Source organism: Bufo bufo, chromosome 1 (assembly GCF_905171765.1).
Source record: "Bufo bufo chromosome 1, aBufBuf1.1, whole genome shotgun sequence".
NCBI lineage: Eukaryota > Metazoa > Chordata > Amphibia > Anura > Bufonidae > Bufo > Bufo bufo.
Genome location: NC_053389.1, coordinates 138,415,695 through 138,432,005, shown reverse-complemented (window position 1 = coordinate 138,432,005; position 16,311 = coordinate 138,415,695). Strand labels below are relative to the sequence as shown.

The window sequence follows — 16,311 nt, the reverse complement described above, 5'->3', positions numbered from 1 at the left end:
CGGATGTGCGACAACTGCTCTAATTGTCGAGATTGGTGGAACTTCAGATTCTAGCCTTTTAAGCCAATGATGCCTTTTTTAACTACATGGATCACACTGATTAATAATGTATGTTTGCCCAAACAATGTAATTTCTCCAACATAAAACAAAGTCTTATTGAAAGCTGGTCATTAAGGTCCAAATAGGTCTGGGTTTAAGGCGGTTCTTGGGGGTTTCTTGTGACAAAAATTGGAAGACGTGCAATGCATTTAATAACGGACGACACGGTCATTAACACTGCTTACTGGTTCTTTGTGAGTCTCATCCACACAATTTCCATTGGAATCACTAGACGAGGCGATGCTTATGTAATGCTCGTAAGAGCCATTGCTTCCCAAACTCCCGTAGCCGCTGGAGCCATTGTTGTGAACAGGCTGCACGAAAATCACAGAAGAGGTCAAATCCAGCCAAATTATACATAAAGGTGACCGTACACAGCACCTTACGGCCAACTTAAGGGGAAACTGTCAACCTTACGGCCAACTTAAGGGGAAACTGTCAATGAGATTTGCAGCATGATCAATGTAGAAAAGCTCCAATATAAATGCAAAACCTATACTGGTGCCAATGTGCCATGAGCAGCCTACAGGCCCCCAACAGTAGGAGTCTGGAGAAACTGCTTCCTCTGCACCTCTTAAAGAGCAAATGTCACCACTCCTGTTATGTCTGATACAGTACATATGTGTATTCGACATTGGTGTTCTATGTGGGAGCATTTTTATGTCTTGAAATGCTGTACTATGACAGCCCTCCATTATTCCACCTGGAAATGTCTAAATAAACAACTAAGCACTACCAGTTGGATGTGTCCCTGCATGTCCAATCAGTGTTGACCGTATCAGACAAAGGGAATGGGGAAGTACAGTTGACTATTTATTCCTATATTTCAAGGAGGAATAAGCAGTGTTCCAAGAAAAAAAAAATCATCAGAAGTGTAATTTCATGTGCAGAGTACAAATACTTACTAAAACAGACAGGAGAGGTGACAGGTTCTCTTTAAAGGGCGTCTTTCAGCAGATTTGTACCTATGAAACTGGCTGACCAGTTGCATTCGCGCTTGGCAGCTGAAGACATCTGTGTTGGTCTCATGTTCATACGTGCCCGTATTGCTGAGAAAAATTATGTTTTAATATATGCAAATGACCCTCTAGACGCAACGGGGGCGTTGTCTTTACTCCTAGAAGTTCTGCTCTTTAAGCAACTACGCCGCTGATCCTCCTAGAAGCTCATTTGCATATATTACAACTTCATTTTTCTCATAAATGTGGACACATATGAACATGGCACCAACACAGATGCACATGCAACAGGTCAGCCAGTTTCATAGGCACAAATCTGCTGACAGATGTCCTTTAAAATGTATCCAGTGGAGAGATGCTCCTCAGCATCAGACTACAAGTCTCATCATAGTCAACATGTATTGTTAATACAATTTGAGGAGCATTTTATTAGAAATATGATGTAACGAAACACAACAGTCATACCCTCCCCCGCCTGAACTGGTAACAAATGTAATTGACTGCAGGCTATGACTGCTTACCATCATTCAACCATACCCGTGTTACTGCCATTAGAATTCCCTATCTTCAAAAAGAGGTTAAAGAGGACCTGTCACCACTCCTGACTTGCCTGTTTTATAACGTCATGCATTCCCCATGTAATAACAATTCTGGAGCATCTATTCTTATGGCTCTATGTTGTGCCGTTCCTTTATTATTTCTACTAGAAGTTATGAATGAATTGCTAGCAGTCTGTAATAAGAGTACAGAGGGGAGGTAACCAGTTGGGGGGGGTGTACCTGCACAGACTGAGAATGGCAACTCTGATTGGATAGAGTGAGTCTGTGCAGATACACCCCCCCAACTGGTTACCTCCCCCCTGTACTCTTCCTGCAGACTGCTAGCAATTCATTCATAACTTCTAACAGAAATAATAAAGTAATGGCACAACATAGAGCCATAAGAATAAATGCTCCAGAATTGTTATTACATGGGGAATGCAAGCATACCTCCTAAAGACTGATTCACATCTCCCTTGCTTCTGACATCGGCGCTAGCGGCTCAGACATCCCTGAGGTCAATCAGCCTGGAGGAGTTCTGCTTACAGAGAGGACTCCGTGACTCTGCAAGGCTTGTGGCACTGTCCAGATATAGAATTTGGAAATGCCAAAAGCCAAAATTAAACTTCTAATTCTGAAGGAAGCAAATTGTAATCAAAGTAAAACAGGAATGGTTGAAATGATGGCACACCGTCCTAGACTGCACTCCATTCGGTTATCAGTTTAAAGGTTGATGACAGGGTCCCTTTAAAGAAGCACTCTAACAAAAAAATTTATTGTCTGACCTGTTAGGTACATTATGTAAATTGCAGTGAAGGCGATCTCCTTACCAGTGACTGTATTTATGAGTTATAACCTCCCTTCTGACCCTCAGCTGTGTCATGTGACCAGCACTCTGACCTACAACTGATACAGGACAGGAAGTCAGTTACTTCTCTATTTATTCCTATGAGACTGATATTGAGGCTCCCATAGGAATACATAGAGAAACTGGCTTCCTGTCCACATATAAGATGCTTTGTTATTTGGAGAGTCAAACTGTTGGTCACAGAGGATCAGAAGGGAGGTTATAACTCACAAATACACTCCCTGGTAAGAGAATTACCTTCACTACAGTTTACATCATGTACCTTTCTAACAGGTCTGAGAATAAAAAAAATTGTGGGAATGTTTCTTTAATGAAGTCACCCCTTTAAGAGTATATCGGATGAAAAGAGTGACTGAGGTGTCTTATGTAAGGGCTTGTTCTCTAAGACAAGTCTAACACTTTTAGGTCTGTGAAGTGGAGGGTAAGAGTCTGAAAAAACACTAGAGAGCCATATCCTCGTCAAGATCATAATGAAATATATAGGAGATGATTATGATGGCCACAATGATTGATGTGTGTGTTAATGAATGAACTGTGTCTTATATTTGCTTCACTTAAATAGTACTGAAAGCTCATCCTCAAATAAAGGAAGTGGAGGTCGCTATCCAGCCAGACAAAAAAAAAAAAGTTATATAAATTCTAGTTGCTGGGAGCTGCCAATAGGAGGATTCCAGCGCAGTGAGCTCCTCCTAGTGGCAGCAGTGAGTCCAAGGTTACTGTGATTTCAAAAACATTCATATTCTCCATAAAGGAAGATATAGTGTAGGGAGTTTGAGTTGTCGCAAAAAAACGGAAGAGCCCTGGTGAGCCCTGTGAACCTTTGGTTGCTGTTGGAAAGCTGTAAAAAATAAAATAATAAAAAATAAAAATCTTATATCTGTCCAGGACGTAAACGGGAAAGTTCCCATTCAATCACAGCAAACAGAGATCTTATTAATTGTGAGGAATGGATACAAAGTTTATTAGAAAGTTGTACAACGTTCCATTATATGCCAATTAAAGTTTCATTTAAATAAGAATAGAAAACGACAGGCACATTAGGGTGCTGGTGCTATTATAGCCTTGTTTATGGAAAGAAATCCTAAAATTGTATTTCAGAACAACAGAATTTCGAAGCTTCTAGAAAAGGATTCTTTACTCTTATAAGCTCCTGTGTGGCTCAACACATGTCCCATTGTATGCAAACAGACAAAACAACCAGAAACACAAAAGCCGAGCGGCATTTCTGAATGGCGGCATAGACGAAGGCTGCAAAGACAGATCCATGTGATGGCACTGAGTCACCCCGTTCCGGCTGCAGATTGGTCAGTGAAATGTGTCTTGTGCAAGCAGACTGCACGACGGAGTAGTGATGTAATACGCCATTCTTTTCTGAAGTGGCAAAATACTGGTCACAATGACGGTGGAGGAGAGAACAATGGAGGACCTTTCAGAGACTGCCTAGAGAAAAATTACCCTGGCCTAAATAGACCCTAAAAGCAATTCTCATGTTTTACTTGTTACTTGTTTACATAAGCACTTTGCTTTGAGACGCCACAAATATTTAGGAGGTGAAATAACTATGGCCTGCCGAACGTCTTACTAATGTAATGCTGGATTACTGACCATAACCCACCCAATGTACTTATCTGGACCCATCAATCAAGAGATCCATAAGGTCCTTCATACCTGGCTCTGGAGCGCAACAGGCAGCCACGCTGAAAGGCCCCTAGATCTCAGGAGAGGTGGGCGAGGAGGCATACATCCTTCTGATCAAAAGGGAGATTTTCAGCTTTTTTTTTGCATATCTGACCTCATACTCAGAGGACATCCATTGAGTGCTAACCAATAGAAATAGTCAAAGGGGGCAATAACCGCAGCCAGTTATGGCCTCAGTGATAGAGCCCCATTTTTCATATCTGACATGAGTCACTTTATATGGAAATAAATATTTAACGCTTTTACATATCCAAATAATGTTTTCGGGGCACATTATACTTTAGGTTATTAGTAAATTTTTAAGGCTATATTCTGTGTCCATTTGTGAAAAAACACAAAAAGATTTTATTTTTTTGGATGATGCAAAGTGAAAATTGCAATGGCTGTGCAGAGCTTGTGCCACTGTGAGAAGTCTGCTCTCATTATTATGCTGTGTTTCCTGGAATAAGAAACACCCAACATTTGGGTCTCATCTTTTGCCTGGACATACGACAGGCCTCAGGAGCAACATGCGCATTTCAGGTCCAAAGAGGGGATTTACACAGTTTATGCCAACAATTAATTATCGAGGCTCTCGGGTGAAATAATAAAAGAAGCCCCTGAGAATTGATCCCATTTTGAAAACAACACCCCTTAAGGCATTAATCATGGGATGCAGTGAGCATTTTGACCTCACATGGTTTTACAGAAATGAATGCGCAGCACAGTGAAAATAGCAATTTCTCTATTTTGGGGTACATACAGCTTTTTCATAACTTTTTATTTCATTTTTGGGAGGCAGGATGAACAAAAAAACAGCAATTTTGGAATTGTTTTTGGGGTTAAGTTTTTATGGTGTTCACCATGCGGGATAAATAAAATTTACAATATACATATATATATACATACATATATACATATATAGATAGAGTGACAGAGAGCGAGAAAGAGTGACAGAGCAAAAATAGGCAGTACTCCAAAAATTTTCAGTAAAAGGAAAAAAAAAAAAAAAAAAAAAGGGTGGCTCAGGCTATGCTCACATCTGCATTGCAGGCTCCCTCAGGAGCCTCCGTCACAGTTTGTTAAAAATAGCAGGATATTCTCCGCAAAAAAAATAAAAATGAAATGTCCCCCCGAACGGAAATCGAACAGATCCCATTATAGTGAATGGGATCTGTTAATCTGCCTGCGTATCAGTTATGTGCTGAATTTGCCACTTTCATTATTTCTGTTCTTCTGCTCCTATAACAGAGTACAGAAAATGATAGGGCTGATGTGGACGTAGCCCACACCCAAACACAACGTTTAAGCTCTGCTATAGAGCCTTTTTTAAGCAATGCATCAAATGGATTATATATATATATATATATATATTTCATATTCATAGAAAGTGGGCAAATTGACTGCACATCATCAAGCAAAAATTTCATATAAAATGTGCACAATCAATCAGTCTATATTTTTGGAGTACGGCCTGTTTTTAATTTTTTCATTTGGATGATTGATTTCCAAATGCTTACACCCAATGCATCTGATTTATACCTCTGCTCCTACAATTTTTTGGATGGTGTGCATGTGCGTTGGTATCTTGAATGGTTAAAGGTGGTCATAAAAGGTATCATCGTATAGATGAGGGAAGAACTGAACCCACTGTGTGTGTGTGTATATATCTGAGGAAGGGGGGAGTTTAGAAAAAAGTAAGATCTCAGCTACAACCACAGGTGCTATAGTAGCCGTCGATTTCTTGTTTGCCCGAGATAAGTGTCGCCAGAGTTGTATAGCAGCCGCCTATGCAGCCACAGAAATAACACTGGCTATCCTGGATGAGCTTGTCTGTGTTTTATCGAACCATGTACGGCCAAGAACAAATGGAGAGATGCAAGAGAGAAACACAACATTTTTGCAATTCAGCAGTTTTGAATGACTCAGGATCTCACACATTGTTATAAAACATATGAGTTCCTATAATAGTGGATGCAAATGCAGACCATGGAAAAGCTGATCTGCACAGAAAATGCAGAAACAAAGTAAAGAAATAGTGCTGTGCCTACAAGTGAAACAGTTAAATACAAGTGGCTGTACCTGCAAAAGAACTTTGTAGATCTGTCCTTGTAATTCTTTAATCTCTTTGTCGACATTGTTAATTTCTGTGCTTCGGGCAGCAAAGACATCTTCATTGAGAGGACCCCTGAAAAATAATAATGTACTCGACATTCATCACTTCATATTCAAAGACCTTAAAGGGGCTGTCTGGGACTCTACTGATGGGATGTCCTTCGGAGAGGCAATTGATATCAGATTGTGGAGGTCCATCTCCCAACACCCCTACGATCAGTATGACCGCATCAAATTCTCTGTTTACTAGGCCCGACACTGTATATCTGTAGTGGTTGTGCCTGGTTTTACAGCTCTGACCCTTTCACTTGAATGGGATGTACAGTATCTGCAGAGAGCTGCAATACCAGACACAGCCACTACCAAATGCACAAAGCTGTGCCTGGTAAACAGAGGGTGGGATGCTGAAACCCCTTCAATTAGGAAGTTGGATCCCCACCAATCTAATACTGATGGCCTATCCTAATGATTGGCCATAAATATCAAAGTCCTGGGAACCCCCTTTAAAATGGATGGTCTAAGCAGGACATCCCCCATTCCTGGTCTAGCTGCTTTAGGAAAGTATTAATGACATGATGCCTATTGAAGTGGTTAGAACAGAGATGCTCAACCTGCGGCCCTCCAGCTGTTGTAAAACTACAACTCCCATCATGCCCTGCTGGAGGCTGATAGCTGTAGGCTGTCCGGGCATGCTGGGAGTTGTAGTTTTGCAACAGCTGGAGGGATGCAGGTTGGGCATCCCTGGGTTAGAGGTGCCACTGCAAAGTACAACTCAACCTGCAAAAAATAAGGCCCTCCTATGTCTAAATCAACAGAAATACAGAAAAAGCTACAGCCTTTTAAGTGCGGAGATGAGAAAAAATGCAGCATCCTCACTCAACTGAAATCTATTAATGAAGCGTAAATGAATTACAAAAAGAGAAGCAACGACACTTACGTTCTGACTTTGTGGCGACCAATTATAAATGCCACTTTTCGACTCCAGGGATTGACAAAACTCGACCAGCTGGTGTCCAGTGTGATGTAGTCACCATTTTGAGTGCAGAATCGAATTGGGGAATGCTCGAATGGAGGCTGCCCTGCATACTTTAAGACTAAAGGAAAGCAGAAGAGAAGAGAGAGGAGGAAGAAAACACATCAGAATGTGCAGAAGAACAGGCAAGAATCAATTCAAATTAATACATACTGTAGTTACACTCAGATGCAGCAGAGCTGAGTTTGTCCTTTAGGAATACTGTCTAAAAGTAAGTCGTCATGCACACAATCGTATTTTTCATCCGTGTGCCATCATTTGTGGAAAGCAGACAGACTCATTCCTTTCTATGGGGCCATAAGCACGCATATGCAGATCCATTTGGTCTTTCTGCAAATTATAGAACAAGGCCTATTCTGGTGCGGATCGTGGCCGAGAATAGTCATTTCTATTGATGAGCAGTGATGAGCAATATTCGAATTTGTCATATATTCGCGAATTCGAGATCTCCAGTCATTATTTTCTTGATTTGCGATATCCACTACTCCTACAGGCAACTTTCCTATTGTGTGCTAGGGATGTTGCCAAGTGCTGATATTCGGGATAAATTCACAGTAAATTCGAATATTCGTGAATACGAATATATAGCACTATATTCTAAATATTTGCGAACTCTCCAAGTGGCGATATTCGCGATTGAAACTCACGATTCGAATATTCGCGCTCAACACTATTGATGAGGAGAGAAAAATGTGTCATGGACACGGAAGGTATCTGTATTTTGCAGACCCATGGTTTGCGGACCGAAATACAGACACAACCATGTGCATGAGGCCTAAGACAGTGTAAACTGTTCCAGATTTATTACAGTGGCTGATGCTGGATGAGAAATCTTCAACCAACTATTTATTGGCTTAGTTTACACGTGGCAAATTTTTGTGCATTCTTAGGCACATGGTACCACATTTAAGCCATACTACTTTCCCTGTGATAACACCCCTTTCATTAAGACAAAGCTCTTAGGGTGCATTTTATCTCATGATATCACAATACGTTATGTCTGCATGTGAGGTGGTGGGAGGGGGAGTTTTAGAACAGCAAGAAAACCCACCTTATGGCAAGATCTCTCAATATGACAAACTCAGCTCTACTCTGCCTTTTCTTTAGACAGTGGCAATGCGATCATGGGGCACCAGGAGATTCAGCACAATCTCCCTGCCAAGAATGCAATCGTTCCATTATTTTTCAAACTTCAACCAACTCACTTTTCCTATGCATGGCCAGCATTAAAGGACGATCTTCTGGGTGCAAATACATTAAGACTGAGGTTCCAACCAAGTCCTGGGGTAAGTAGCCCAATAACGGTACAGCTCTGAAAGACAGAAGTCATCAGGAAATGAATTGAAATGCATAAGAGAGGCCTCTCCCAGATCCAGGACAATAAGGGTTTCAGCAAAGCTGGTGATTAGATGACTTCTGGTTCGCTCTTCTATAAGAGATTTCTTCACACTTGAGAACAAAAAGAAAGAAAAACAACTCACCGGTCGTCTACTTCCAGGAACACACAGCCAGGCGTATGTGTCGTGGTAAATATCCGTTTTTCAAGGGGAATTCTTGGAGCTGCAATACAAATATGTACTAGTTTTAATATAGTGAACAGGATATCATTGATCAAGATGATCCGGCCAAAGGGGTTTTCCTGGACTGCGTCCTTACAAAAGGTCATCAATGTGTGATCGGTGGGGGTCCCACCCCACAGAGCACCCCTGACCAGCAGAACGATGGGACAGTTTAGTGCTATGGCGTACCATAGCCCCTTTATTGTAGTACCCGCATGTGGCTGTGTCTAGTACTGCAGCTCAACACAAAGTCAGCAGGGCTGAGATACTGTACCAGACGCAGCAACATGAATACACGGCTATGAAGGAGCACCACTGTCCGCTCTGCTTATGACTGGGGGGTTTTACAGATGGGGTCCCCAACTATCATAAATTCATGGTCTTTCCTTCTACTTACCCTCATATCCTGAGTGAATCTTTTCCACTAAAGCAAGGCAACAAGGTTCTGGCTCTACATCAGGAGAAGTGCGGACCCTGACGCAGTATGGCGTCATCCGGTAGGGATTGTATCGGAGTTCATGATCCCGGTCTTTGCTACCTCTGAAATTAAAGAAAAATTACAATGCTCAATCACCTCAATGCAAGATAAATAAATTAAAGGTGTTGTGTTACTTCAGCAAGTGGCAATTATTATGTAGAGAAAGTTGTCCGGGTTCAGCTCTGAACATATCCCCATTTTCACCCAGGCAGAACCCCTGACTTCATGCTCTCCTTTGCCCTGCGCTAAATCTCACATTTTTTGGAGTTCCGTTGACGTACCAGGCTCTCTATGGGGCTGCCAGGTGGAGGTGTCCGCCCAGCAGTGAGCCCGGTGACGTTACCGGTACTGATGGGCGGGCTTTAGCGCTGCCCTAGCCTGTAAAAAGGCTAGGGCAGCACTAAAGCCCGCCCATCAGAGCCGGTGACGTCACTGAAGACACTGCTGGGTGGAAGCCTCTGCCCGGCAGTGTGTTATTATAAACCTTGTCTTGCGCTATCCAGCGCAGGGTAAGGGAGCGCATCGGAGCATGACATGGGCTGCCTGGGTGACATTATGGGTATGTCCGGGTTCAGCTCTGAACCCAGACAACCCCTTTAACATAAGCCACTTATTAATGTATTGCGATTGTCCATATTGCTTCCTTTCCTGGCTGTATTAATTTTTCCATCACATTATACACTGCTTGTTTCCATGGTTACGACCACCCTGTAATCCATTAGTGGTGGTCATGCTTGCACATTATAGGAAAAAGTGCCAGCCTCTCTGGTGGCCGGGATTGTGGGAGCTCACATAGGCTGGTGCTTTTTCCTATAGTGTGCAAGCACGGCCACCTCTGCTGGATTGCGGGGTGGTCGTAACCATGGAAACAAGCAGAGTATAATGTGATGGAAAAATGAATCCAGCCAGCAAAGAAAGCAATATGGACAATAACCATACAATAGCAAGTGACTTGTATTAACTTTCTCTACATGATAAATGCCATTTTCTAAAGTGAAACAACCCCTTTAACCTCCTGGGTTCCAACACTTTGAGATCTCGAAGATAAGGAACTGAAATGCAAATTGTAAAGTGGAGCAATTGGATCAGTGACTCGACTGCTTACCATGCGAAGCAGCTCACATATTCTCTGTATGCTTATATTTCCTGAAAAATAAAGCTACACCCTTGCATCTGCCCGATAATACTTGCTAGTGTATGACCGCAGAATCAGACTACACAAGTTTCTGTTTGTAGTCTGTAACCATGGGTACAAACTGGCAAACAGAGGAGCTGTAGACACGCCAGGGTTGGAGATTTTTCATATGCAACATTGCTAAATTATTTATTTTAGATTCACTGGAGAAAGCAAGTTTCATTGCAAAAGGGAACATATCCGTGAAAGCACCATTACGTGGCACAGTTTCAGCATTGTGTAATGAGCCGGCAGCAAAAGATACATTGCAATGAGGAAGAGAGCCATTATGAAACAGACCGTAGCATTACATTACATTGTGGAGGTGATAATAAATGGTTTATTTCAGGAACGGGCAATCTATTTTTAATCAGCGCTAAAAACAACAGGTCTCAAGTCTTTTCAGTAGAAAGTCGGCTCTTCCATTGTAAAGGCTGCAGATGCGGCATTTTTAGGACACGTGTTTCTGCCACATTCTGGAGTGTGATTATGTAAGACGAGCATAGGGGGAGAGGGCGATATGGATGTACCACACCTAATTGTCATTTCTTTTCACTGCTGAATGCTTCAGACTGACTGACAGGGAAATCGTGTTCAACTTGTAGTCGTTGCTATTGATTCCTGTAACAAGTGTGGCCGCAAGCTTAGCACGAGCTGCCATTCTCACTGGTCGCTAATGGGCTGATTAGTGCCGTTCAAGGAGACCGTTCCAAGAAGAGAGAAATTTTTTTTTTAATTCTGTTCCTGCTACATCGATGGGATAAATCACATGTCCGGCCCTGAACGGAGATGCTGAGCCATGTAGCTTCAGGCAGCAGAATATTACCGGGTGCTCAAACTAAAAACTGTAACTGCTGAAAAGGGGTTGACCAACTTCAAAAACATATATATTTTTTTAATCCCCCCACCCCAAGTCACCCAGCAGTGAAGAGAAGCATACTACTTACCTGCTTCCTGATGCTCGATTTCAGCTCCATGGGTCCACTGCACCTCTGTCCACATATGAAAAAATCTGTCAAGGACACAGGTCGTGTGTCACTTCTGACACACGTCACCACTGTCATTGGATACAGCCGGGTATGGGACCCCAATCTGTGCCAGAAGCTTAGATGCGGGGACTGGAGGGCAGTGAAGGCAGCAGTGGACCCACAAATCCCGGAATCAAATATCGGGGGGAGGCAGGAAAATACGCTTTCCTTGGCAGGTCCTGCTTGGTAGGAGAGGGAATTGAAAGAATGATCTGAATTTGGACAACCCCTTTAAAGATTGCATAATGAAAAAGTTCTGCAACGTTCTAATATACTTTTGCACTATTTTCAAGATTACTCGCTGTCAATGAATGGGGCCATTCTGGTCTACATCCAGAGGCCAAAAACCACTACAGACCTAAGCAGGGTGAGCCAAACAGGCTGGACAGCATTTTACCTGCGCCAATACAATGCAGCAAACAGTGAGGACAGGGAAGAGATTTGTGCGGCTGGTTAGCTCACAGGCGTTTGTCTAGATGAGATATAAATGTCAAATTCTCAGCCATGTTGGGTCTGTACAGCTTTTCAGCAGCTGCAAGTAAACAACAATACTTTCCATACACTGACAGCAAGCAGTCATTTTCAAAGTGGCGAGAAATTGGTATATAAAGTATATGAGAAAGCTTTAGAACTTTTTATATCGACTAAGCTTCACTTGGATGATGGGGCTGTAGTACATCTCTCAGCTATCCTTGGCAGTCCCATAGAGTGGCACTGCTCCATTTAAAGTGGGTTGCATGGGTGCCCATGCGGTTGGACCACTGCCAATTAGGCACTGTGAATAGGGGATAAGTGGTGTTAATGGGACATCCCTTTTAAATGCACGTTGCTGGTGGTTCAACTACTGCGCCCCTACTGATCATAAGAAAGTAGTCATCCAGTGTGGATGCACATACATGACCATCACTCCACTCACGTCTATGAGACGCCCAGAGACAGCTCAGCGCTGTACTCGTCAGTCCCACAGAAACAAATGGATCAGAGGTCACATATGCACGTTACTGCTCCAGTCACTCAGGGCCCCCCGTTCTACTGTGGATCATACATTTATCACACATCCTGAGGCCAACCACTTTAGGTCCCACCTCCTTCGTTCACACCAACAGACAAGCAGGGGCAGATTGGGAACTTAAAGTTTCCCTGGAAAAAAAAAACTAAAAGTGGCCCCTTTTTGTAGTCTGGTCCAAATTGACAGAAGGCAGGGTCAATATAAGTAGGCGGGACCAGCAATACCATATTGCGGTACAGTATACCACCCCAGCAGAGCCAAATAACACAGTGCATCACAAAATACTGACCCAACAGCCCAAAATCTACCACTCTGTGGTGGCCAACGGCCATGTTCTGTCCTCCTACTCCTTTTGCCTCCGGATGGGGGCATCACATCCTTACTTAAGCCTCATTCACACGTCAGTGTTTTGGTCAGTGATTTCCATCAGGGATTATGAGCAAAAACCAGGATTGGAGCCTCCACAGACATAAGGTATAAGGAGTAGGGGTGCAGAGAGTTCAGAGAAGAGCTACTAAACTGGTACATGGATTGCAGGATAAAACTTACCAGGACCTTAACATGTATAGCTTGGAAGAAAGACGAGACAGAGGGGATATGATAGAAACTTTTAAATACATAAAGGGAATCAACAAGGTAAAAGAGGAGAGAATATTTAAAAGAAGAAAAACTGCTACAAGAGGACATAGTTTTAAAATAGAGGGGCAAAGGTTTAAAAGTAATATCAGGAAGTATTACTTTACTGAGAGAGTAGTGGATGCATGGAATAGCCTTCCTGCAGAAGTGGTAGCTGCAAACACAGTGGAGGAGTTTAAGAATGCATGGGATAGGCATAAGGCCATCCTTCATATAAGATAGGGCCAGGGGCTATCCATAGTACTCAGTATATTGGGCAGACTGGATGGGCCAAATGGTTCTTATCTGCCGACACATTCTATGTTTCTGTTTCTATAAGGGAAAGATCTGCACATCTGAGTTTAGAGCCGCAACTGGTTTTGGCTCAAAATCACTGATGGAAATCACTGACCGAACACTGACGTGTGAATGAGGCATTACCTGGCTGACGGTCATGTGGAGGGCTCAGACGGCCCCCTGGGCATTGAGCTACCGGGAAGTTTCCCTGTAGGGTCCATGGCCAGTCCGCCCCTGCAGACTGAAAAGTCTAATTTTTTTATGTTTTTTTTTTCTCATTCACTTCTAGGTTTAATATGCCTTTAAGACAAAGGAAGAGTTAAAAATCAGGCAGCGCAGCGTGTTAAGCTACCCCACTGCTATGCCAAGGCTTTCAGCCTTCACCCCTCTGCAAGCTAGCAATGTGCTGACATTTGGGACGCAATGAAAATGAACTGGACAGACCTCCATTTCCACAACCGGCATTGTGATGCGGATGTAGAACCATGTGACTCCCACTAGACGCTTCCTAGATAAACCAGCTGTGGATCTAATCTTCTCAACACGAGGTAAAGCGTTTAAAAGCAATTACTGTTATGTAATTACACACGCCGCAGGGACGCAATACAAGCAGTGCAGCCACAGTGAATGCTGGGTCTTCCTCCCTACACAACCACGAGTAATAAGTCATAGAAATAAGGAAATATTATTCAATGGGAGGCCGCACTGAAGTTCATGTGCCCATGGGTTTTTGCTGCATAGTTTTCAAGACTGCGTCAGGAAAGTACAGATCCATTCTTGGCGCAGTCACTGTGCGGACCCCTCACAAAAGCAACAGTGGCGCTAAACCTAGAGTGGTTCTGCATGAAAACCCATGGCCGAAACCGCAGAAAAGTACAGCGGTTTCTGCCTTTGCCGTGGACAAAATTGTGCTTCCCCCACTGCCCTAAAAAAAGACTCTCAGAGGCTTCTTTTGGGTAGTGTACCTCTTGGTGAGAGATTGTTGAATGTTAAACATGCCTCTACAGTGTACTTGAAGACATTTTGCCCAGCTGAAAGACTACGAGAGGGGCGCATCATTTGACAGATGCAGGATGATTGTTTCCACAAATTGCCCACCATGTAGGCCGTTCTAACTTAATTGTTAGAAGGTGTACGTAGCAGCGGTTATGTGAGGGCACGCACACAGACTCTACAGCAGCGCATGCGCACACAATCTTTATATCAGGCAATAATTGTACTAGGACTAAAGGAACACTCTAACATGTTGTATTATACCGAATATAGGGCCTCTGGGGGTGGATCAATCCTGCAGGTTTTTTTTTTATTGGCCACTAGGCCTAAAATGTGTCAAGACTGTCTATTCTTTGAGAGCAGCCCCATGGATCATAGACAAAATGGACAGAAGGGGACCTCTGACTACTGGGCTTGCTCAGTGATCTGTGCAGAATTAGGGGGCTGGGGGGTAGATAAGCTGTGAATGGAGAGGTGAGGTGATATCTGTAATCACTGTAATCACTGTAATCCTGCCTGTGATAAGGTGATGACTACTGAAAAGTTACCCACTCAGAAGAGGAAGCTGCAACATATTATCAGGCCTAGTGGTCAGTGCGAAAAGTAAAAAAGTTATGGCTCTTGGAATTATGGATGGAAAAGCAGAAATTGCACTGTGAAAATTGGTTTCATCCAGAAACAAATAATAACAAATAGAGACTTCTAAAGCCAACCACAGAAAAAAAAAAGGAAGATTATATAACTGGAATATCTAGTACTCACACTCATTAACACTGGCAGTCTACACTACAGAAGATCTGGCCTTAAACAATAATTTAATGCTCTGCCCAGCATGTAACACCGTAAGCGCCACTTAATTAATGTCATGCCTGGATTAAGCCGGGAATAAATAAATAATCCAGAACAAGACCACCACTCGCAACGATGGATGCTGCCATAGCGATGACTCATTAGCAGGTTCCTGGGATTTGTTAAGGGCTCCGTTCTACAGGACAAGAGAGACAAAGAGGCGCAGAGCAATATATCATCACAGGAATAAACTGGATGTAAGAAAAAATTAAATATTTTTTCTCTGCTCAGTGGAGAATTTATCATTGCATTTTGCTAATTTTGGGCAAAAAAATAAAAATAAGATTTATAAAAAAAATTTTTTAAACAGTTTTGTTCTGCAGTCTTCACTTTCTGATTTATGCTGAATCCATATGGAAGCTGGCTCATTGTGTAACCCTCATCTCTGAACTCCTGACAGCTTATAAACACTTAGCTAAATTCTTATCAAATTGATAAAAAAAATAGGACTTAAAACGAAAAAAATAGGACTTAAAACGAGTGTTTATGAGCACCATTATCCCTTGTAGGGATCGGTCAAAGTGTCTGAAGAAAGCAAGACCATCCAAATATTCAAAAGTGCATAAAGATCAGTTGGGGATGGTAGAAATCTCACCTGGGCCCTACCCCTTCACCATGTATGGCCACACTTCCAGCTGGCAGAGCAATAATGACGGGCACCAAGGGAGCGCTAGGCACCTGTTACACACAGAATTTCTAGGCTACATGCACAACTTCCATGTGGCTGCTGTCACATGGCCGTTTTCAGAACCATTGCAGTCTATGAGGTTATTCACAGGCTTGCATTTTATTTTATTTTTTTAATGGCCAGTGAATAGCAGCCTTCCAAAAATAGGACATATTTATGGCTGTTTTCTCGGCCAGACTGGGACCATCACTGGGACCATTTTTAATGGCTGCCTAGACAGGAGTGCACCCATCTAACAGCCGTTAAAAACTGGTACACTAGTGCAATAAGCCTTCTAAGGGTTAAAAACAAAAAAAGTCACTCACCTCCTCTACTTGCATGTGCAGGGGC

General features: G+C 42.7%; 1 protein-coding gene across 4 annotated transcripts in view; it reads right to left on the bottom strand.

Annotated features, from left to right (window-relative positions):
- Positions 1-16,311, bottom strand: part of PER3 (period circadian regulator 3) — a 58,618-nt gene that overhangs the window by 22,586 nt on the left and 19,721 nt on the right. For 3 of the 4 annotated variants that reach the window (XM_040429917.1, XM_040429936.1, XM_040429924.1), the window contains exons 7-12: positions 9,248-9,390; positions 8,773-8,851; positions 8,497-8,603; positions 7,196-7,352; positions 6,226-6,331; positions 286-414 (exon numbers count right to left, since the gene is read on the bottom strand). In XM_040429917.1, coding sequence (XP_040285851.1) covers positions 286-414; positions 6,226-6,331; positions 7,196-7,352; positions 8,497-8,603; positions 8,773-8,851; positions 9,248-9,390 — 721 coding nt within the window. The remainder of the gene's footprint in view (positions 1-285; positions 415-6,225; positions 6,332-7,195; positions 7,353-8,496; positions 8,604-8,772; positions 8,852-9,247; positions 9,391-16,311) is intronic. The other variant, XM_040429929.1, reaches the window with a different exon arrangement.